General features: G+C 39.3%; 1 protein-coding gene across 1 annotated transcript in view; it reads right to left on the bottom strand.

Moving 5' to 3' along the window:
* LOC139726852 (E3 ubiquitin-protein ligase TRIP12-like) overlaps positions 1-24330 on the bottom strand; it is a 74986-nt gene that overhangs the window by 7867 nt on the left and 42789 nt on the right. Inside the window, exons 8-33 of the mRNA XM_071637845.1 lie at positions 22878-22973; positions 22142-22329; positions 20913-21008; positions 20061-20153; positions 19438-19599; positions 18455-18577; positions 17454-17565; positions 16830-16894; positions 16191-16240; positions 15066-15222; positions 14300-14459; positions 13609-13730; positions 13157-13263; positions 11991-12109; positions 10875-11127; positions 9951-10192; positions 9284-9622; positions 8785-8897; positions 7449-7640; positions 6251-6583; positions 5523-5576; positions 3601-3812; positions 2908-3065; positions 2106-2257; positions 1404-1546; positions 546-699 (exon numbers count right to left, since the gene is read on the bottom strand). Of these exons, the coding sequence (XP_071493946.1) occupies positions 546-699; positions 1404-1546; positions 2106-2257; positions 2908-3065; positions 3601-3812; positions 5523-5576; positions 6251-6583; positions 7449-7640; positions 8785-8897; positions 9284-9622; positions 9951-10192; positions 10875-11127; positions 11991-12109; positions 13157-13263; positions 13609-13730; positions 14300-14459; positions 15066-15222; positions 16191-16240; positions 16830-16894; positions 17454-17565; positions 18455-18577; positions 19438-19599; positions 20061-20153; positions 20913-21008; positions 22142-22329; positions 22878-22973 (3995 nt within the window). The remainder of the gene's footprint in view (positions 1-545; positions 700-1403; positions 1547-2105; positions 2258-2907; positions 3066-3600; positions 3813-5522; positions 5577-6250; positions 6584-7448; positions 7641-8784; positions 8898-9283; positions 9623-9950; positions 10193-10874; positions 11128-11990; positions 12110-13156; positions 13264-13608; positions 13731-14299; positions 14460-15065; positions 15223-16190; positions 16241-16829; positions 16895-17453; positions 17566-18454; positions 18578-19437; positions 19600-20060; positions 20154-20912; positions 21009-22141; positions 22330-22877; positions 22974-24330) is intronic.

Consider the following 24330-nt stretch of genomic DNA (forward strand, 5'->3'; position numbering starts at 1 on the left):
TACGCCTATCAATATAACACAGAATCATCCATAAATTATTAGACGCAATACATGTCTTATACAAATGCAAGCATCATAGACACAACTTAGAAAATTGATAAACTTTCTGGGTCTTTATTCCATTTTCCAGACAGAGTTATATATCCTTCAAAAATTTACCATAACACATAGTCTGAATTGAGGAAGGTCATATTATGAAGACACAAGAAAACAATTGGTATTTATATCAATCCTTCAAAGGAGAACGAATATTTAAAATGCTTTATCTCAACTGAGAACAGATAGATACTGAAAATGATCAAGACACATTTTAAAGACAACACAGAAGTGCATAAAATACTGTTACCATCAATACCCAGGGAATAACTTTCCTGGTATCGCATCGTAATTTGCGATGCATTTTTACACAACTACACAAACTATCTATTGTGTAGCAGTTTTCTTCCATAGAAGTGTACAGAATACCATTTGAAATATTGTTAATCAGCTGAAATTGCTAGTCAAATTTGAGTTTGAAAATTATTTCCCTGAATACCCATACTTACTTTCCTCCTGTCCAATCTTGGGGCAACTCGCTCACTGTTTTCTGAGGTGGACATCTCAGGGTTATTGTCCTGCAGACGCTGCATGGCTCGGTCCCGGTCAAAGGCCGTGGTGTAGAAGAGCAGCTGACGGGTGTCGAATGGCAACAGGAAAGGGCTGGGAGATGAAGAGAGAATCAAGGTTATTATTACCTCAAGATCACATAGTTTGGGTTTAAACTTACCTCTTCAATACTAACTCAAATACTAAGAATACAATTGACCTTTCCAACAACATGCCATAATTCAGATATAAAAACTGGCTCATTTGGTATCAGATGTAATAAAAATGGCCTTGTTCAACATATGACAAAAATACACCCATAATGATTGTGCATAAAAAGCTGTGACTTTTTACCATGATTCTAAGAAGATGGTAATGTTGAGGTGAACTGAGATTCAACTGCATTTGTTATGTATGATGCCATGTAAAGATCAAATGTGCATTAAAATTCTGTCATTATTCATAATTGTTGCAAACATGAGCCTGAAGTAATGTTTAGACAGGACTCGACATTACCAGTGGCCCAGTGGCCAGGTGGTCCAGGGCTACTAAAAATTAGTGTCGGGTCACCAAATTTATCTTTTGGTGGTCCGATTGAGCAACTACGATTCAAAATTGATTGTTACTTTTGCTTTTATTTCGGGCCACTACATATCTTTTTCGGGCCACCTAAATTTAAGATGTAAAGATTTTAGCGGCCTTAATGGGCCATCAAACAAAAAAGTTAGTGTCGAGCCCTGGTATACATAGTAGATAAGTAAAGCAAACAAGTGCAAGTGCACAATGTGTCGTTGATGGCAGAGAGAGTTAAGACTCACCAGGCTTGTGCCACAGCATTGAGCCAGGATGGCAGGTTACCAGTCATGATCACCAGGGGGTCCTGTAGCTGACGGTTTGCCTTAGCTGTCAGCTTACTGTTGACAAACTCACTGCTACTAATGGCTTGCTGTGGGAACACACCCTGTAGATACAATCAAAAGACATCATTAGCTTTATCCAAGGGATGTGTAATCAGTGTCAATCAATCAGCTGTGTTCACACCAATACAACACATTCCTGTAGTCACACCAGCTGTATTAACACCAATGCTAAGTATTCTATTTGAGTGAAATCACTACATCAGGCATACACAACTGTGGACTAACATTCTAGAAAATGTTCACATCACACAAAAACAATACAATCCTCTCATTCATACAAGAGACTGCAAAAAAGTTGAGATAGTTGCACAGATAAAACTAAAATTATGCTTTGGCAACTTTAGTGTAAAACTGTTCAGTTTATGCTAGCACCTGAAAAAATGTCACAAGTCAATGAACAACTACTAGAGGCCAATGACTTGTCTGTAAAACTACAATATGTGGAAATGTAGGTACTGTATATAGACCTTTGTATGAGGATCAGTGCTGCCAAGATCTTAGGTAAAACAGAATGCCAGTTACAAAGCCAAATACAATCATGAACTGTCAAAGATTCCTCCAAGGGTACAGGTACAGAAGATGCAGGATTGAGGTACTCACATCATAGACATTATTCCAGTGTCTGCTGAGTCCATAGAGAACCCTGAGTAAGGTAATGGCCTCACAGGAGGGGTCGTCAATGGGAACAGATCCCGGCAGGTTGCCTTGGAGATATTTTGTTAGCTCCTTCTGGGTAGATGGGCATGTACCATCTGGGTAGGAAAGGAAGATGTTTGGTTTAGTTTGTAGTGACATCACACACCTCACAGTTTCACTTGCCAATCCATTATGACATGTTTGAGGGGTTAACCTCGAAAAGCAACTTTGCTTTTGTTATCCCCATCCACTTTCTTGTATTTATACAGCCTTTTGTGATGATTATATGTATGTACATATGAGTTGTCATGTAAATGCAGTATTGTATTGTTTGTTTGTAATTACAATCATATTTTGTTTATATTTTACCTGATTGTGAAAAATTGAATAAATTGAAATTGAAATCACACACACCACACAGCTCCATTCACCAATTCACTATGACATCACATAACAAACACCCAACAGCTTCACTCACCAATCCACTGACATCACACACCTCACAGCTACACTAACCAATCCACTATGACATCACACATACCTCACAGCTTCATTCACCAATCCACTATGACATCATACACACCTCACAGCTTCACTCACCAATCCATTATGACATCATACACACCTCACAGCATCATTCACCAATCCACTATGACATCATACACACCTCACAGCTACACTCACCCATCCACTATGACATCACACACACCTCACAGCTTCACTCACCAATCCATTATGACATCACACACCTCACAGCTACACTCACCAATCCACAATTCATCATGCTTCCTCCCTTTGGACGATGATTTGGAGGATGAACTGCCTGCTTTGCCTTTCCGAGAGCTGCTAGCTCCACTGCTAGTGCTGCTGGACGTTGCTGCCCGCTGAGTGGACGTTGAACCAGACTCGGGCACTGGCCGATACCTGATACACAGTACATTCACAGCACCAACACTGGTATTAATTCCTCCTTTCTTGAAAATAATTTTTCTAAACATTTTTTCTGCTACCTGGCATATATATAAAAGTCTCATGCGATGCATTTTACAGTAAACTATAACAAACATGAACTATTACAATCGACAATGGAAAGCGAAGACACCACAAATTTTGAAAGGAAGAAAAGCTCTATCAGTGCTTGATTAAGAAAGAAGATAACATTGATTATTCAACAACCTGGCAGCAAAACTAGATGAAAGAAAGATTTCACTTTGCAACAAGTTTATGCAACATGATAGCACCTCTTATCCTCCCTGGTTATGGGTGAACTTAATACCCCCTTGAAAAAACAACAAAAACACAAAACCACAACGTATTGTATTGCATTTATGATTCATATGCTTATTAATATGATACTCAACATCTATCGACATTAGATCTCTGGAGATGAAATCAAGCTGACAGTGAACACAAGGTCTCACTCAGTGCCAAGATAACCACCATGGCTAGAGTCACTCACCAGATGGTATGTGTCTTGATCCAGATCCCAGCCCTCCCCAGTGGATTACTCTCATCGTCCGTATCTCTGTCATCATCAGTGGATCCAGCCGAGTTGCCACCAAACTGCTTGATGGCTTGGTACACAGTCATGCTGTATGGGAGTACCTGTTCCCCTATCAGGAACTGGAGCTTGTGTTTGATGTTGGTGTTGGAACTTGAAAAGGCAGTAGCCTACAGGCACAGGGTGAGTGAAGGGGAAAGACAGAGAGATGATGTATTTGTATCCTTGAATTCTTAGTTGTCTTCATCTTTGTAGGTCTATGTCCAGTCAACTCTAACTTTGAAACCACCTGTCTACATCAACCAATTTGGAGCAAGTACTAAATTCCTTGACACAGGAAGACAACCCATGCAAATGGCTATCTACTTGTGGAAATTACATTTTTACTGATCACAGGGACCATTACAGCCAGGTTTGGCTGTGCGTCATCTCACTGGGTGTCGTGAGTTAGCTCACAGGATAGCTTTTGCATGTTTTTTATTCCATTGAATCAGGACATTAATTACTGGAACATGGCGTGCAAATATATTTGTGTGCTTTTATTTTCGCACTAGCTTCTGGTTGCGCAAAATGCGCAATAATTGATTTTTTTTACAGTACATCGCTACAGCAAGAACAGCAACAATAAACCTTGAATTAAACTTCTGAAAATATCCTTACAACCTCCAGGAATTCTATATGTGACCCTGCACCTCAAAACAAACAAAAAGTCGCCAGACATGAATTTTTAGTTGATACCATATTCTGAAAGAGGAAACTTTAAGCTTTAAAATGATGTATAACTCAAATCAAATGGACTCTCCTAACCTATCTAAATATTGGAAAGAAATCACAAACTCAGGAAAAGTGTGAACTGAGAAAAGAGGCTCTGAAGTACAGTGTCTATTCAAGCGCTTAATCTTTACCAAACTGTGCTGGCTGTGTGATGAATGGGACAAAAAACAGGAAGTAAACCACCAGAGTAACAACAATGAAGGGATTATCAAATTAAAGTGAACTTAAGCATGCCTCATTAACACATTCTGTCCATAATTAATACCCACTTTCAAAGCAGTAGCACTATCCTTTCAAAAGTTATTAGAGTTGAAAGTGAAGAGTGTGGACAAGGTTTTTCAGAAATGAAAAAGGGATTCTAAAGACACACCTAATCACACTATTCTACCAAAAATGTTCGAGATAAACTGCTAAAAAACACACTTTTCTGCCCGTTTTATGATACCAAATTTTAGCATATTGTAAAAGAAGACCCGCTCTTTCAGAAAATATGAAAAAGTCAAGTTCGGGTAGGTTGACCCATTTCACTTATTTTCAGTCCTCACGCAAAATCAGTGTGTGCGACTTTATGGTCGTTTTGAGGTGCACGGTCACATATACAATACGCAACAGCATACTACAGATCTTGGAAGAGGTTCATCTCATTGGTAACTCTCCATGAGAAGCAAACTTTCTTGGTTCATAAGCATTTTTTTCTTCTTCTTCTTTTCCTTTTTTTTTCCGGGGTTCGTCAAAGCTTTTGCCTGTTTTTTGCAGGCTTCGCCAGACTGGCCAGTCTGACAAAGCCTGCAAAAAACAGTAGGCGAATGCTCACAAAGGTAAAATCAACCTCTGATTGTAAACTAAAAAACGGCTTCTTAACGTAAACTGCACGCCGACACCTAGCATATCCATTAAAGTTTCTTTATCACAAAAATGTGTATCACTTTAATCACAAATCAATTCAGAAGGGATAACTTTATGAAATTGTACTATAGACAAGTACTGGATAAATACATAGGCACATAAACTCAAAAGAGTTGCGGTGATCAACTTTCATCAAATATCCAGTATAATTCAGATTTATTGGGACCACAAAAGGGATTGATAGAAGGAATGTTACTCACCACTGACTCATCAATTTCATCATCAGAGGCATCATCATCACTATCTTCATCATCCTGAAATAAAGAGTAAGAAAAATTCTCAAAGAATCACGCTTACCTGCATAGACAATCACTAATACTCCTATCAGTTCCTTCTCACTGATTTAAAGTTTTACCAACATTACAACTCTGTGTCTGATGCCATTTGTTAAGAGTTTTGATTATGAACCAAGATCTCAACTCATGTAGCATTACTGAAGTAGCAAAGCATCAGACCACGTACCATCACGTTCCAGACTCTAAAATGAAAGAGTGGTTTCTCCGTTAGTTTAAATGCAGCTTCGGATTTTTCATGATTAAATCAAACACCATGATCAAGACTTCTGCTTCACAACAACACACCACTTAGTATCTTAGTATGTTTTCAGTCTTTGTTTTTCTTTTCTGGTCTTCTTTTTCTTTCTTTTCACTTTTTTTTTCCTACATAAGACAGACTGCACAAACTTTGAACAGTGGCACCTTTGATAGGGAGATGACATGACCTACATCCTGCTATAGTTTCAAAGAAGCTGCAATTGGGGTTACTGTAACAATCAATAAGTAACAAGTGACGACGGTAGAAGTATTCATTGAGCAAGATGTCATGGGAGCGGTAGTAGACATGGTGGTGAAGTTGGTAGAATCAGGAGAGGCTTTTATTTTCATTGGCAGTTGAAAGGACTAAATGGATCTGCAGCTCAAAGACTGACCTGTCGCACACGGCCATAGTTCCTGACCATCAGATAACGCTCAATGGCTTGGACAAGAGCCAGAGGGTCAATCTTGACTGGACCTCCACGCCACTGGCGCAGGTTGGTGCAGGCAGGGTGGCGCTGAAGCTGGCACTTCAGCTGGTGGGTGTTGAAGAACTTCAGGGCCTGGGAGCCTCGGGTCCCGGATGACCCACTGGCCCCTGGGAGGTCATGAACTTTGACCGGAAACTGCTCCAAGTGGTTGATGCAGCCATTGACCTTGGCAATAAGAGCCTGGAAGGGTGGAGCCTTGGGTATCTCTAGGGTGGTGAAGGGAGGACTGCCAGGTGCCTGGTAACAAACAGAATACCACGGATGAACAATTTTTCATTCTTAATGAAACTCCAGTCAGCAGACAGAACAAGAAATATCAAGGCCCTCTTATAACCTGCAAGACTAACACTTGGTAACGTTTAAACCTACACAGGAATTAGAATATGACACAAATCTGATATCATTACAAATCAAATCTACAATGACTGACTAGTGACAATTGAACACAGTTATCTTCCTTATTCAGGGAGTATTCAGATTGCTACAGCATAAATTAACATAAAATAAAATGCATAAGTCGGTGACTTAGCGGTCATCATTCAAGGTTCAATAAATCAAATCAAATCAATCAAATCAAAGTGAACAAAGGACTAGCAGCCAGTGGCTCTTCAAGGTGGACAGCAAATTGATTTCCATCCAGCAAAACTCTGCAACAACACAAATATGACTCACAGTTTTACTACTCTGTGTCATAGTAGACGAAGAAACTTAGTTCTGGATCATGGTTGAAGATCACTAAGAAATTTACAACTACTACAGTGCATGATACTGTATGTGCAATATATTACACGAGTCTAAATTTTCACGAATCAGGAATTCCTGATGATTTTGCGAGTGGTTAAATTCGCGATCGTGGAGTCCTGTACTGAATGGAGAATTGTACATGCGTATGTAACATTCACATCGGGATTAGAGTCAATATTTTCGAGTATCTTTAATTTCACGAATAGCACCCGACTCACGAAATTCGCGAAAATAAAAACCTCGCGAAATATTCGGCCTATACAGTATATGCAACTGATTTGTGCTGTAAATGTTTTAATATTCAATGAAAGCAGACCCTGGATCCAGCATTCTGAGAGGCAAGTTACTCTTGACTTACAGGACACTCCAGGAACACATGGAGGAACCGTTGGAGCCGAAGATCCCTCAGTAAGGCATTCTGACTGCCATTGTTGGTCAGGTAGGCAAGGAGTTTGTGCACCAGTCCACTGTGTAGGATCTCAAAGGCTGAGATGTCCGAAGTGGTCAGTATACGAGCGATGCTCTCCAACATGGCCAAGCCTTCATCTCGCTGCAGGGAAAACAGGTGAGGTTGACAGCTTATTGAGTATATGAGCATTCACTGAGCCCACTTTAGATGTCTTATATTCTACAATTACTCTGATCTTTTTAATATTGAAAAGATGTATGACTTTTACACTCTGTGACATTACCATGCAAATTACAGCTACAAATATAAAGAACATCTAAATTCCATCTTGTTTCCTTTATTCTAACCAAAGTTTTGAGGACAATATTGTATTAGATAATTTTAATGGCAATGTTCTACTACTATTATAATGAGAACAGCAGCAAAACAACTCTAATTCATGCAAGTTACCTGGCTGTTGCTAGGATAGTTAAAATGCCAAAAGTTCTTACTGTATTAACCCCTCATGCAAGGCCTGTATGTCACTCCACACATGTCTACACATGGCAACATTTGAGATCACACCACTTCTATGTGCCTACGAATAATTTCTCTGGGCTATGTTGGACCTTTCAGGTTGGTGTAGCATACTATTTTTGAAATCGGATTCTGATCATATGTTGAATAGTCACAACGTCTCTATGATTTCCTGGAGTTGAATTTACACAAGGGATAACCCCAACAGGCAGTGGCAAATAACAACCTGGTGGTGAAAATTTCAGTACAGGAAAACACTGTTGAATAAGCAATCATCTGGCTGTTTGCTTTCCTACAAAATAGAAAGCTACACATATTTCTTCAAATGTAATATATCTTGATATTAGACTTCCGAGTCTACGGATTGCAGTGTTAAAGGGGATGGCTAGTAACTGATCAGTGGGAATCAGTGGGAATGCTGGGGGATGATTGTTCCAATCCTTGTGGGGTTCATTTAAGAGTACATAATATATCTATAGTTGTGTGAAAATTATTTGCTTCAGAACGGTCTCATATTCAAGTAATGTGCAGATTAATCCACCGTCACTGACCAGGCACGCTAACCTGGAAACATTAAACTGCACATTACTTGAATATGAGACCATTCTGAAGCAAATAATTTTCACAGAACAATAGATATATAATGTACTCTTAAATGAATCCCACAAGGATTGGAACAATCATCCTCCAGCATTCCCAATGATTCCCACTGATCAGTTACTAGCCATCCCCTTTAAACACTTCCATCACATAGAGACTGAGTGCGTACCTTCAGTGTGAGGCTGTCAGCATCAGTGCACAGCTGGTTGAGCAGTGTGAGGGCGGGGTGGGCCTCTCCCTGATTGTCTGTCTGCCCAAAGTACTGACTGATAAACTGAGAGGCTGTGAACCAAATCATACACACACACACACACACACAAAAAAAAAGAGTTTCTCAATGGTACTGGCAGAAATCAAGAGCATGATTCACAAGTCATTTTATGTTCAAACATTGACAACACACACACATGCAACTCAAGTCTAATAGGTTACCACACAATTATCACATAAATGATTATGACCTCTAGGAATGGCCATTTTCATATCATTTTGATGCTCTATAAAGAAAAAAATTGTTCAAAAGGATATCATATCACAATAAAAATCAAACTCAATACTTCATTTGGTGCATTTAGTAGTGTATTCAGTAATACTCAGTAAAGTATGCCCTATAACCTGTAGAGGAGCCTAGTAGTCCAAGGCACTGATAGTGTGTTGAGGAGCCTCACCTTGCTGTTTGATCCATGCTCTGACTTTCTCCTTCTGCGAGCCACTCGTATCCCTCTGGACTCCCATCAAACTCTCACCATGACCCAGGATGCGATCCGAGGCGTAGGCCATGGCCCCAGCTCCGCCCCTCTGCATCCCCATCTCGCGCCCCGAGGCGGGGTGCAGGTGGTGGTGGTGGTGGTGGTGATGGTGGTGGTCGGATCCTAGGGATGTATTGCTGGCAGCCGTGGCATTGGCTGAGGCTCCGCCGCTGGATGCCCCTCTGCCCCATCTAGACAGATTTAGGCTCGCTAGGAAGGAGGAACGGGAGGAGGATGTGGCTCCACTCACCATTTTCCCTTCAAGATGAAATTTAAGCCCATCATGAAACACTTGATATCTCTGCTTATATTAAAGTAAACATGTACAACATAATCAAATAAACACTCCTCATACAACAGCTAATAAAAATAATTCCATGCCATTACTTTTGGAAGGCTTTAAATTGCCAAATTGAATTTTTTTTGCACATCCCTAAGCAAATACCAAGTCTATCCTTTCAGAATTCACTACCTAAAAGAAGCAGAACAAAGTTACTAACTACAAGAGAACTCTGGTCACAAGAAAGCAGTAGATAGCTAAGCATTATCCTCCACCTTCAACAAATTCACCAAATACCAAACTCACCTGTAGATCCCTTGCCCTTGCTGACACCGGTCCTGCCCCCACTGCTGCCCCCTACAGGTCTGGAGGAGGGAGGCATGGGTACAGACACAGCACTCAGGCGACCTGGAGGAGTGTCCATCACCTCATAGTGGTGACCATGACTCCCTGGAGACGGCACATCATCACTGCTAGTGTAGCGATTGCTCTTTCTGCCCGCACCACGCTTCGTGGCCCGCTTCAATTTGAGGGCATCACTCAGCCGTCTGCATGTGCAAGAGGGAATGCTTTAGCTTACATACAGCCTTTAGGAAGCATTAAGAATACTGCAAATCTTTGCTTTATATCATAGTTGCACCAAAGATGACAAAATGTGATATGTGTGAAAGAAAGATTTAGATGAAGATACCTTAATAATGCAAAGTTCAGACACAAAATTATTAGTAATATTTCTACTGGTGCTTAAAAATTAGGAGATTAAATATTTGTTTTTACGACTGGAATTTCCAAGAATTTAGGAGAAGGAAACATGCAAATAAACTTTGTTCTATTGGTTGAATTCATCGCAATACTGAGTAAAGTGACCCAAGAAACCATTTGACACATTTGTGTCTCACTGATGTTAATAGATGTAAATGTTTTACAGCTTACACCTTCTGTATGCCCCATTTCTTCACAGGCTTAATTTAGTGAGAACTTACATTGATTGCAATTTCCATAGCCATGACTTAGCTTTACACAATCATCTGTAACCATCTAAGTCATTGCCATGGCAGTTATCATCACTGTGACTGACAGCAATTTCTTTTTTTTTAAAAAGGACCCTTGAGTCAATGCTAAACTATTTGCTTTAGCCCTATTCTAAATTGATAGCTGCCTTTCCCAGTCTATCTCACTATGCACTGAATGTAGGAAATGGACACCATGTGGAGAGGACACGCCCCTTACCCCTGTGGCACTCCATCGGAGTCAAGCCCCACATTGATGTTGACCATATCCCGTGGCGATGGTGTGTGGGTGGATGAAGCCGACGACGATGCGGACGACGCCGACGATGCAGATGAAGCGGACGATGCAGAGGTTGGCGTGGACGAGGATGGGTCAGAGACAGTCTTGGAGGAGGGAAATTTCTCCTTGGTTGGTGGAGACTGGTCAGCCACAATGGTGGCCTCAGCTAGGTTCTTGACCTGATGCATGACACCTGAGAAGTGGATACACAGACATCACAACAGGCCACATCAACTCTACTACTCAACACTGAATAGCTGGAATACAGCATTCAATTCAAATTCAATCATGCTGGTATACTTATAACTCGAGTTGCTTCTCTGAAATACAAACTCTGGACGGCCAATTAAACCTGGTGACGCTACAAAAACTCCCGTGTACCTTAAAGCTATTTCACTAACACTTGGTTAATAACTTCAAAATCTCAAACAATTATGTATGTCAACAAGTCTACTGTAACAAAGTGACACTCTACACACTGTGGATGAAGTTCAACCTATATATTATTGGTCAGAGTCAGGATATTTTCAGCAATCAGTGATGTAAGCATGCCAGCAAGTTGAGAGATAGGTGAGCAGTAAGGGTGTATCCATCACATATCAACATGGGCCATCATGGGTCATTGCATTTACATGCTTTGAGGCATTGTATAAAGCACAATGTAATTTTTTTTTTCTTGCACTGCACTCTTGTTATGACTAACACCTTTACCACAGAGTTCTCGTTACAACAAAGTAAATATTAAGGTCCAAAAATCATCATATATTTATCTTGATAAACTGTATTGCTGAGCTTTAACTTTCAATATAACAAAAGAATACTGCCAGTCCTGAGGACTTTGTTAAAACCGGAGTCACCTGTATTATCATTATCATCATCATCATCATCATCATCATCATCATCATCATCATCATCGTCATCATCGTCATCATCGTCATCATCGTCATCATCGTCATCATCGTCATCATCGTCATCATCGTCATCATCGTCATCATCGTCATCATCGTCATCATCGTCATCATCATCAAAGATTGTCTGAGAGAGACAGGGACTCACCTTCCCTGCGGAAGTAGATGTGGAAGATGTCTGGTAGTTTCTGCATGAGAATCTCTGCCATTTGTAGAGCACCAACCACAACCTTAAGGTCTTGAGATGACAGCATCGCAGCTATGTGGCTACAGGTATCAGTCAAGAGAAAAACATTCATGATGGTCACTCCTTGTATCTACAAATGGTCAATGGTCATTTTATGGATCTCTTATTCAGCAATGATTATGAAACTACAATAATTGGTCTTTGACTCAGAGTTCAAGCCATTCAACAGAGAAATTCAACTAACTCTTTATTCCCTACAAGAAGATCAAAGGTCACAGAGCAAACACAAATTGACTTTTCATATTAAAATAAAGGTGTGCATGAACTTCACTTTTTGCTCGATCAAAAATTTACAAGCAATTCTACAAAAAAGTTTCGACTCCCCTTACAGAAATGAATACTGTATACGCTATAATTTTCGCGTACATAAATTTTCGCGAATTGCCGATGTCACACATTTTCGCGAGTGGTTAAATTCGCGATTGGGGGACCAGAGAAAATATGAAGTGGCAAAGAAAGTGTGAATTTTCAACTTACTAGCAACGAATGCTACCACAGCGACTGGGCTGTGTATACTAATACTAGTAGTTAGACGTGGACGTGTATGTACGTAAACAAGCTTAGCCAGTATGGTCTGTTCGGTAAGCGGTAAAATGTTCGTATCGTCAAGGCAAGGGATTCATTTTGGAAGGTAATATTTTCGCGTGTTGTTAATTTCGCGAATAGCTCCCGACTCGCGAAATTCGCGAAAATAAAACCCACGCGAAATATATAGCGTATACAGTACTAAGTATATGGTAGAAACTTTCCAAAGCTCTCGGAGACTGAAATTACTCAATTCATTGTATAGTTCAATGCACCAAGCTGACAATGGATACCTTATTATCTGTCAGCCCTGGGGTGATTAGTCAGTGTCAAATAAATCAAACAAATCTATCAAATCAATTACCAAATAAATTCACTACTGATGAGTTTTGAATATCAAGCCTGTGTCTCTTTTTGCATCAATTACAGCAATGTGCGGTTCTATCACAATTTTACTTGACTTGATGTCATCAAGTAAACAAACACACAAAAGTCAAACACTCTAACCCAAACTAATTATTATGGATACGGTCACTTCTTACCTTGAGACAGCGTGATTTTTCAGCATATCCTTCAAGAGGTCTGGAGTCCCAAAGAAAACCATTCTCAGGAGAGCTTTTAGACATTTGTGTCGGACTGCTGGTCCAGCCTAGAGAATATAAACAAACATAAAAAGAGAAAACAATTCTGAATACGAGAGAGAAGATTTAAGGAGGACTTTGACCTCACAACATATAAATCTAATGTGAAAACATACTTATTCAAACCTTACTTATCTTTAATTTTTTCTCAATTTTTTGTTTAATCATTCCTCTTTTACTGTGAATCATATCATGTGTAGTTGATTATTTGTATTAATGCATTATGAGTGTTGGAAGGCAAACCTGTGTAATACATAAGCAGCCACCATTATTATCATTATAATCATTAACATCAGATCCTGCACTCAAGTTTAGGTGGGGAGACATCTGTTTGTTTATAATGTGGTCCTTACCGAGGAGCTGTAGACTTCATAGAGTACAGCAAAGAGAGCTTTAATGAAGGCTGCTGATTGGTCACCATCTTCCTTCATGAAGACAGCTCGAGGGTCTTCCTTGGGTGCTGCTGATGTGGATGCTGGAGGTATGGGATTAGGAGAGAAGACCAAAAACATTTACTATTTGCTGGATATAAAGGAGCATCTCACTTTACATGTTTAATGCAACTTGAAAGAAGCAGTGTCTTCAAATGCTGTAAATGTTTATATTTTCACACAATTCATTTTTCGCACTGAGAGGCTCATTATTGGTTCTTGAATTCACGATGTGCAATTGAAAAACCCATTCAAAATGTGCAGAGAAACTTGTGAAGATAATTTTGTGAGTTTTAGAATTTGTGCTAGCCAAAAGTACAGTGAAATACTATAAAATTAATGTACCGCAAAAATCTGCATTTGTTGTGATTATTAGCTCCCCTGGAATACAAATAATAGTCTTTTTTTTTTCTCTGCATCACAGTTCATTTTTTCAATAAGATTACCATATGAATACAGAGATATGAATATAACACTCAACTAATTTTGTTGGGTTTTTTTTTTCATTCACACAATAGATCTGGCAGTAAGCCTTACACCATTTCAAAGACGAGTTAAATGGTATAGCACCTCATGCCACAAAGACACACTACACATCAGAAATATCTCTCACTTGTTGAGTGGCCAGCACCGGCAGCAGGATTGGGTCGCCTTTGGACGGGTCTGGCGGTGCCTGTGTCTTCATTGATCTGCTGCATAGCATTGAAGTCGATGGTGTAGGTACGCCCCATGGTGGACAGTGTCACCTCGTCCTCACCTGCTTGATGTGCTGCCTGTATCACACACAACAGTTTATCATAAGTCAAGCAGAAGTGTGATTAAATCTTATGTCTTTCATGTGAATGCTTCATTTCATTTGACATGATTTAGATGATCTATATGTATACAAACATCATTTCCTTTTTAATGGAAAGGAAAGCATAATAAAAGCATTATAATCATACTGAATCTCCTATAAGGACAAATATAAAAGCTGTTCTTCGCCTTGATTTCTTTGTGTGTGTGTGTGTGTGTGTGTGTGTGTGTGTGTGTGTGTGTGTGTGTGTGTGTGTGTGTATGCTCAGTGGACTCTTGACAATATGTAATTACTGGTTATGATTATCAATTCTTCCCCCTTATACCGAAAATGTGTATTGACATGAACAGTAAGGAATAGAGATTCCACAGAAGAGGCAAAATGGGTGACAGCCACTTTAAAATACTTACCTCTGCATTAGCCATGGTTTACGTAATCATTGGTACTACAGTATGAATTCAATGTCTCCAACCTTTCTACCTCTATTTTTGACAAAATGTTTTCATCAGGTACCATATTTCTTGTTACCACAGATAAGCATTATAGGAGGAAGTTATAAGACAAGAGTACAGAGATGGCTTGCCTCTATAATCCTGTTATCAATGCGAGTGTAAGGATGCCACATTCCCCTGTCATCTCTCCACTGCCAGAGGGCGGGCTCCGTCATCTGGCTCGGAGCCTTCTTGAGGAAGGCATCAACAGAGAAGAGACCGTCTCTAGGCAGTCTCGGCAGGAGTTCTCTGTAAGGAGAGCACACAACGAAAGATATGAGAACAGTTCTGTCTATGGGTGCACTCGAGCGCTCTCTTAATCCGTTGAGGATGGGTCCCGAGTATACTCGGGCAGGTGTCTATGGGAAATGCGTGCTGTAGCAAAATCAGCTCGTCCTCAATGGGTTAAAGGGAACTGATTTGTACCATACCCGTGCCAGAGGAGCACTGGAATGCTCCTAAAGTGTACCTAACCTTAATGAACCGAGCCATAAGTGGACCACTTCCCGATGTGCTCAAAAAGAGCACCTAAAGTGTACCAAAAGTTTGTGTGTAAAGAATGCGAATAACATGCACATACATGTACGTCATAATGCAAAGAGTTAATTCGCTTTGTCCGGGACAGCTGTAAGTAGTTCAAGCGCACCAGGTGAATGACCCTCTTGCTACAAAATGTGTGACCCCCTCTTAAAAAATAACTCATGAGGTACACTTTCTCAATAGAGTGCTTGACCACTCAAAATCTGGCACAGTACAGTACAGTACGCTTTGGTTCGTTTTAGAGCGCTGGAATGCACCCTGTAGTACAACCCATTGCACAAACTTTCTCGAAGCCTACACTCTTTCAGATCAAAATAATTGTAATGCCTGTAGACATCAATCTTGCTTATTTCACCAACATAACCCGTCCTTGTAAACCCTAAATTAGCCATTTGCAAGCCCTGTTTACAGGATCTTAAAAGTTACGTTACAGTCATGCACAAGCATCACCTTTGAATGCACCATTTCTGAGTGAAAATGTATTAGGCATGATGCATAGTTAGCACATTGTAAGGAGGAATAATCAATGAAGAAAAGTAAACAACAAATGAGCAATAAAACTGCAATCTTACAAGTGGATGAGATGCAAGCAAAAATGTCCAACATGTCAACCTATATCATAACATTCTGTATACAATAATGTGTGGCTGAGTATGGTTTTGGTCTGCAGCACTTACCCAATCAAAGATGTAATCTCATAGAGTTCCTGTGGGCTCCTTGGTACAAGCTGTAGACAAAAAAGAAAAATTCCCAATACTTTATTACTGAAGAAGGGTTCTGTACTCAACTACAAATATCTACCTACATTTGTAACTTCCTGAAGTAAATAACAATGTACTGACACACTGTGTCATACCAAAGTCACATGTTATCATAACCAAAAATAATGAAAAAAAAAAAACTTAGCTTTTCCTGTTTGGAGTGATTTTTAGATAAATCAAGACTAATTTGGACAAGATCCACAGAAACTCAAGGTTACCATTAGTTAAGAGTCATGGAGTTGTTTCTCTTCACACTTGACACTGATCAACTTCAAATCTGAGCACTTTTACATTAACCTGGCAGATAGTGTTTACAACTCAAATATCATTTTTTCCAAATTAAGAACAGCACACACAAAATAATTCATTCATTTTCTTCATTTGCAGTTCACATAACTAACCAGTTAGAGTTAGAATGATGAAAGGGACATATGCATCATGGCAAGAACTCTGTCATTCCTACTACTGAGTATACTGGAAAAACTGTAGGTGACAGTCTTATGCAGGGCAGCTGTCACACTCAGACAATACACAGTACTCTGAATGATGGGTTACCTCAATGTCTTGGGTGGCTGAATCTGATGTTCCAATCAAGAGGTAGCTTATCGTTTCGGCAATATCTGAACGAAACAAAAAAGAGAGAGAAAAATTAGAAGGTATGCATAGGATATCACACTTTATTCACTCACACTGATTCCCTGCCAAGTTGTTTAACATGTCTGTAGTGTGCTATGTGTAAATCTGTAATTAATCTGTTCCATACATATACTTTCTTTCAAGCTATAAAAATATGAAAACAAACAGTTTATGCCAAGATGAAATATTATGTAAAATCCTATCCTGATTGAACTACTTAGTTTAAGGCCTTTGGCACAGTTTGACAGGTTTCAGTACAAAAAGAAGTGGTGGACCCTTGCTGTGCTGTCCTTTCCATTCAGTGACTACAGGAATACAAGTGTTTTAGCTAGGATTATCAACGTTCATCCAGACATGAGACACTCATGTTTGCTGGTCTGCAATTAAAGGGACAACATAGCACCATCATTAAAAATTATAAATGTCATATATGCTTACACAGCTGCATGTTAAAGCTATGTATTGTTATGGTACCTAAGAACAGTATCATATCATCTTTCTGGTGGCAGAAAGTGATCACTCTGCTTGGCTAAAGAAACTCACTCTGTTTGAGCAGTCCTACGGCCAGCTCAGGACAGTTTGCACACATGAGGGAGAGCATTCTGATGACCATGATGAACGTTCCTGTGCTGACAACTGGTGGAGTGACCACAAGCTGTGATGATACAGTCAAACCAAAACAAAAACTTTTGACTTACAGGGTTTCCCAATTACCTAAATCCACATATGTCGTAAAATTCTTTTCCTACGGTCTCTCTTAAGCCTGTTACCAACATACATCCAGGCTTTTACACACATGATTGACTTACAAAGCAATCAGCATTCCTCGGGACCTAAACAATTTGACACTCTCATCTTGAGATAAATTCATATATCAACTCTCTCGCACCATGACGACACTGGTAAGGGAATAAACTAGAATCAATACTTCCTGTTCATTGGCATTTGCAACATGGTCATTATCATTCTCATTGTAAGGGAATCAACCTCTGAAGGTCTTATATGGCCTTTCCAATTCTCTCGCGTGCCTATGCATGAGTGCTTTTTGTCTCTTTCTTCTGTTTTCCCTGTAAACGCAACGTGCAGTATGTGTAGGTGAATTTGTGTATTCTTTTTGGCATGTGGAATAAAAGGACTGAATTTGATTAAATTGAAAGCATTATCACATGCTTCTAGAAGACAAAGGAAGGCATTACCATAGAAACAATCATACCTTTATCGGTAAGCACTTTTAGTAGGTACATTGCCAGTTTGAGAATAAAAAGGGCATAAACTGTGCATACAGTCAATAAATCTTGCATCCTTATGCACATCAACAAGGCTGTTGGTGCGTCCAAAAATATATATATAGAGAGCATTAAGGCCAGAATATTCAAGGTGGAGAATTATCAACATTTACAATAATTCCTGAATACAAGTGATAAAACAAATTCTGCATATTTTGAATGGAAGTGAATAAAGAGTCCCTCCACAGATAACACATTCAAGGCATATCATGATACAATGTTGTATATGTTCAGTGCCAGTGATTACACTCTACCTACCAGTTGCTGGAGGTTGGTGAGAAGGCCGTGTTCAGCCATCTGTAGCAAGAGCTTTTCATCATTCTGATAGTTGTCCACAAGACGGGCAAAGCAGAGACAGCAGCTCTCAACCGACTTTTTGTCCTATGAAGGAAATCAGATGGGAACTTGACTTCAGACACACAGTGTACGTCACACAAAACTTGACCTCACATGCAAATTGTCCACTAAACAAAACTTTGCATATGAATAAGATCAATATACATGTATATTCATACAAAAAGATGTCAGAAACTTCACTGAAGAGAATCAATTAATGGATGGAAACATGACCTCAGAGACACAATATTGATGAACACAAACTTCTCATTTCAAGTAAAGTTGGTATTTGAGAAGAACATGTCAGAAAGTTTGATTTGAGAGAAGTATTCCACATCAGATGGAAACGTGATACCACACACAAATTTGAGATACATAGTAGAAACTTGACATCAGAAAAATAAAAAAACATTTCAAATAAGAAATGCTGTGACTGGCGTAAAATTGAAATCAAACAGAAATATGACAGTGGACATAAATTGCATGAGACAAACTTAAGACAGACCCCAGACTTCAAATTGAAATTCGATGTCACAAAGTATAGAGAAACTTGAGTTCATACAGAGACAAAAACTTGCCATTAGACAGAACTTGAACATTAGGCAAAACCCTGACTTGAAACAGTGATAGATGTGGGCCTGAGGAAATTGGGTTGAAACTTAATGAAGAGCAAACGTAAGTCTGTCATGTTCACTGATCAAACTGAAGTTACAACTAGTAACTGAATGTCTGAACAAAGGCACTGTAGTAATACTCTAAAGTATAACTGATGACTTCTTTATGCACAAAAATAAGGCAGAAATTACAAAATTAAGAAAGAGGTTAATATGTTGCTTTAAATTGAACATATCACGAAACTCCTAGGTCAGTTTGTCCTGGATCAGGAGGAAGAAGTGAGGACTTACTTGGTGCTGGAGTCTGCCAGCCAAGAGGGGTAAGGAGTTTGCCACAAGGTGGAACTCATCAGGGCCAATGCTCTGACAGCAATTGGCTGCCACTGCCAGAGCATTTCGCTGGGCTGTTATTGAAAAGAACTCTATGTAGAGAAGACATGCTGATAGACCTCCCTACAAAGGCAAGCGAAAGGGAGATAGAGAGAATGAGAGAGACCAAATAATGAGAATAGACAAGAGATATGAGGAGCAACACATCCTTCCTCACTTGAAGGAGATCATTAAATACAAGAACAAAAGAAAATTCAAAATCAGTCACAAAAGCCACATGTTAGGATATGTCACGTCACAATTTCATTTGAAGACCTAATACATGTCTGCTAGAATGGCGGTTTACATTTATAAAGAGTTAAAGCGTTCCACTCTCAAAAAAATTCTGCCAGCATTATATCCCAGATGATATGGTAAGTAGAACCTACAAAGAAAAATATGGATTCATTAATTCATTCAATATGGCAGCTTTACTGGTTTGGTTTGTTCACACCAGAACTGGGCCACAATAACTGTTACATGCCATCTCATAGTGACATCATTCAGACAAAAACCCAACTAAGTCAGGTTCTAGGCCTTCTTACCGCTTGGAGGATAGCCTTGCTATGTCTACGGGAAAGCATCTCCAGTGCTGTAAGAGACTGCTCAGCCACATCCATACACTGGATGACTTGTAGCTGTGTGGGAGGGAAGCCATCAAAGTTACTGTCTTTAAGGATAGCTCCACAAACAACATCACACTCGATACAAGAATCAGCTCTATGAATAACTCCAACACATGTCAGTGTAACATTTCACAAGCACAGGTGTGAATGTAAAAGAAATACAGTCATCATCTTAATTATCAGGCAGAGAGAGAGCCTGATGTACACATCAACCACATCTTTGCAGAACACAGTGCTCCATCCATCCATATACTATTCTATACATTGGAACTCTTCAAGACATTGAGAACATTTGTGACGTGTGCTTGGGTATGATGCTCATAGCATGCTACAAAATCTAGGGATACATTTTAATTTCATTCCAATTATGTTCCTCTACTGACATGAAATAAGTATACATGCTTGTCACCAAGTTTACAATTTGATGCATTCACAATATCACCAGTAAAAACAGTGTTTAAATAACGCTTATAAATGAATTTATACTTTATTGTTTTTAACACAACCAGTATTATGAAAGTTTTCTGCTGTATTCTGATTTGAGTCCAAGTAACCTTCCAAACCAAGCCTCCAAACTCCAGAAATAACTGATGACTAAATTGAAATTCTTCTAACAAGTAAATTTCCACCCATAAAATAATGAATCTCAGAACTCGAATGGTTACAAACCATATAGTTTGCACTATTCACACTGGTTTTGCCATCTCACCAGATCAAGCTGATACCACGTTGCCATGGTAAGTGCTTCAGACTGTCTTCAGGTTCACTTACCTTCTCTAGAAACACTGGGATTGCATCCATGACGACGGAGGATGATCTCGGCAGAGCCTCCATCATGTAAGTCAATGCCCGGCATGCATGGTTCATCTAAAGACAAAAATAGCAGAGTACAGCTGGCTTAGTGGTAAGATAGAAAGATAGCATACTCATTCTGCCTACTAGCTTTCCTTCAAAAATCCGTCTTCACTTTTAAAGGTAGGAGCCTAAGTTCAACACTTTTCCTGATATTCTGCTGCAACAGGTAGAATCACAGAAAAGTTGAGACTGAAAGTGATATGCCCCTCAAAACATGACATTTTCAAGCTACTCCTAAGCTGACATTCTTAAATTTCATTTTCAATTTGTATCACGGTCATGAACTCTACATAACTATGATTCCCTAAACACTGAAGATAAATTACAGTCAGGCCCCAACTGACAATCAGTACCTAACATTGCAAATGAAGCTTACACCTTTAAATCAATCATCACTGTGGTACTTAATTTTCTTGCCTAAGGCAATCTGGCATAGGCTCAACAAACCACTACATAACAACTTGCTTGAATAGGAAGTAGTCACTCCCTGTCACGCATAACATAAGATTAAAAGCCACTGCCACATATTACTCACAACGAATGAACAAATAATGCCTTCAGCACTTTTTGAGGTGGAAATACAAATCTCTGTCATTGACTGATATTTCAATCTACTGGGTGCATGAATTGGGTATACCCTCAGGAGAAAACCATCATTTCATTTAAAGTCAGACACACAATAAAATGAACACAGAGTGATTATCTGATAAATGTACAGCCATGCATTGATGGTAGTGATATTTTATAGCAGGTCTATAAGGACATTTCTACTGTCTCAGACACATACCTTTTCCCATCCATTGCATTTTTCCCCTATATGCAATGGCTTTAACAGACAAACTCTCTCACTGCTAAATATATATGGCACCATGACATGATTACTGCAACACTTGACAGTTACTGACATGTAAGATACTTTTCTATTTTTAATCTGCATTTTTCTTTTAACAGAGCTCTATCTAAATAATAATGATAAAAAAAATTGTCTTTATAGAATCCTCTGAATTTTTTTTTTCTTTTCATGTTACTAAATGTTTTAATTATCATGTCTTATAACCAAATCAGTGATGCATACTTCATGTTTCGCATAATGACAAAAGTAGAATTGAATACAAGGGCAGGGAGAAAACTGAAGAGAGACTCACAATGTCAAAATTGTGTTCCATGGACAGCAGGCTGATGAGGGCGGGTACCACCTGTTTGACGGGGAATCCCCCCAGAGTGTCCTCATTGCCCATGACTAGCAGCTGGCACATCTCAATGACTGCCTGGAGCTGCTGGCTCTCATCCCCACTGGCCTGGAGTCCAGACAGAAGCTGGTGGGCTTTGCTACCTAAAGACATCAGGAGGTAAACGGAGGGAATTATCCAGACAATTCAATTTTGTTATTCTCTTCTTAGTAACAAAATATCAATGTAACACACAAATCATTTTAAGTACACATAAAGCACACCAAACCTTGTCCTTGGTAAAATAATGCATTCTATCTCTATCTATAGTAATGAATACATTTTTGGGTACAATTATAACAGAATGGCTTAGGTAAAAGGCAGAAAAAAATATTGTATATCAGATAGTTCTTTGACTAAAACCCTATCCTTTGTCTATGTTATTAGCATACATAAGAAAAAAAAACAATATAAATCGTTATTACAAGTTGTGACATGTGCATATTCAACATGAGTGATATTTGATGTTTCTTTGAAGGCAAACTAAGAATCAAATATATCCTTCATATCCAAACTGGAAATTTATACTACATGAACTGCAGCTTCCAAAATAGATACACAATACATGTAACATTACAATACAGAGGCAAGACTCAAAATGTGATTGAAGTCCCACACAATTCAGCAAGCCATGGGATTTTAAAAGACTCACTTGCTCCGGTTCCCATGCTGCGTTGAAGAAGTTGGTGCATGCGGGGTCCTAGAGCATTAAAGAGGTGCGGCGGTACACCCCTGGCCTCCAAAAGAGCTGAAATACGTGGAGAAAAGACATATTGAACTAGTTTTGGTTTCGTCCACACATGACTACATAGGTTGAGGACATACAGTAAGTTCATGATCACAATAGATATAAACTGCTGTGACATATAGACGCAAAAAAACAACACATAATCTACTAGAAGTACTCTGCATATTCAATCCAAAAATATGCTACAATAAAGTGACGAAGAAGAAGATAAAAATACCTAATTTTTGAATAGTGCATATACCCATGGAATAGATGTACTCCTGACCCAACACATCCATTAGGTTATGCTGAGTCATGTTAGATGGCTACATGACTTGCCCTCAGTTCAGTTTATTTTATTTTAGCATGGAACCGGCTTCAGCCCATGGCTGTTCTTCAGCTGGTCTGTGCCCAGCCAGCTGGTATGCAACTGGTGGCAAAGTGGTGCAAATGGCAGTCGGCATCTTATTCCCTGTTTCTCTTAAAGACCCAGTACAGCATGAGGAAACATGGGTGATCCCATTACATCGATTTTCATTCACTGTCCACCGGGATACATTTGAAAAACCACAAACAGTGCCCATCAGCGAATATGTGCATCAAAGTGTACGCTCATCGGTAACGGTCGACCCCAATCAAGATTCTTTGGCTTTATGTGTACTTACATAGAAATCCATGATAAAGCTTTACACAATTCATTACAGGGATTCTCTATTATATGTTAGCCAGGCCAGCCTTCTCACTCCATAAATCCCCACGCTACAGAGTCTTTGACAATACATGATACTGCTGTACATGGTCTCCCCCCCCCCCACCCCCACCCCCCCCCTCTCTCTCTCTCTCTCTCTCTCTGTCATATAATTGTCTGAGGTGATCAACAGAGAAGATGTAAATAACATTTAACTGAAGTACAGAGAGAGCTCCAACAAATCTTACAAAACACATTTTCAAACAGTACAGCATCTGATGGAATTAAAACAAAACAAACAATGGTGCATTTTGCAGGTAAAGATAGTGGGCTTTGTATGCAAAATCAAAGTTCTAATCAATCCTGCTGTGTTCCTAGGGAAGGCTAATTCCTCACAAAAAAAAGAAAAGAAAGATAAATACTGGTTGTAGAAACTGTCTACAGAAGCTTCATTATCTCATATATCACAGAATTCACTACATCATTCATGGAGAGTGTAGTGAGAACCTGAGGCAGTGGCTTTCAGGTACAATAGCCCAGTATGCTGTATGAACCTACATGAATAAAGAAGATTTATCAACAAGACAGGAAAACAAATTCTATTGTTCATTAAATACACTAAAACTAGTTTGACTCTACTTTCTTTGCATCTAAACTGTCTTCAGGTCAATTCCACGGAAAGGTTGCATT

The sequence above is a fragment of the Diadema antillarum genome, unplaced genomic scaffold, assembly GCF_040938485.1.
Source record: "Diadema antillarum isolate AM-2024a unplaced genomic scaffold, OU_Dant_1.0 seq00000102_RagTag, whole genome shotgun sequence".
Taxonomy (NCBI): Eukaryota; Metazoa; Echinodermata; class Echinoidea; order Diadematoida; family Diadematidae; genus Diadema; species Diadema antillarum.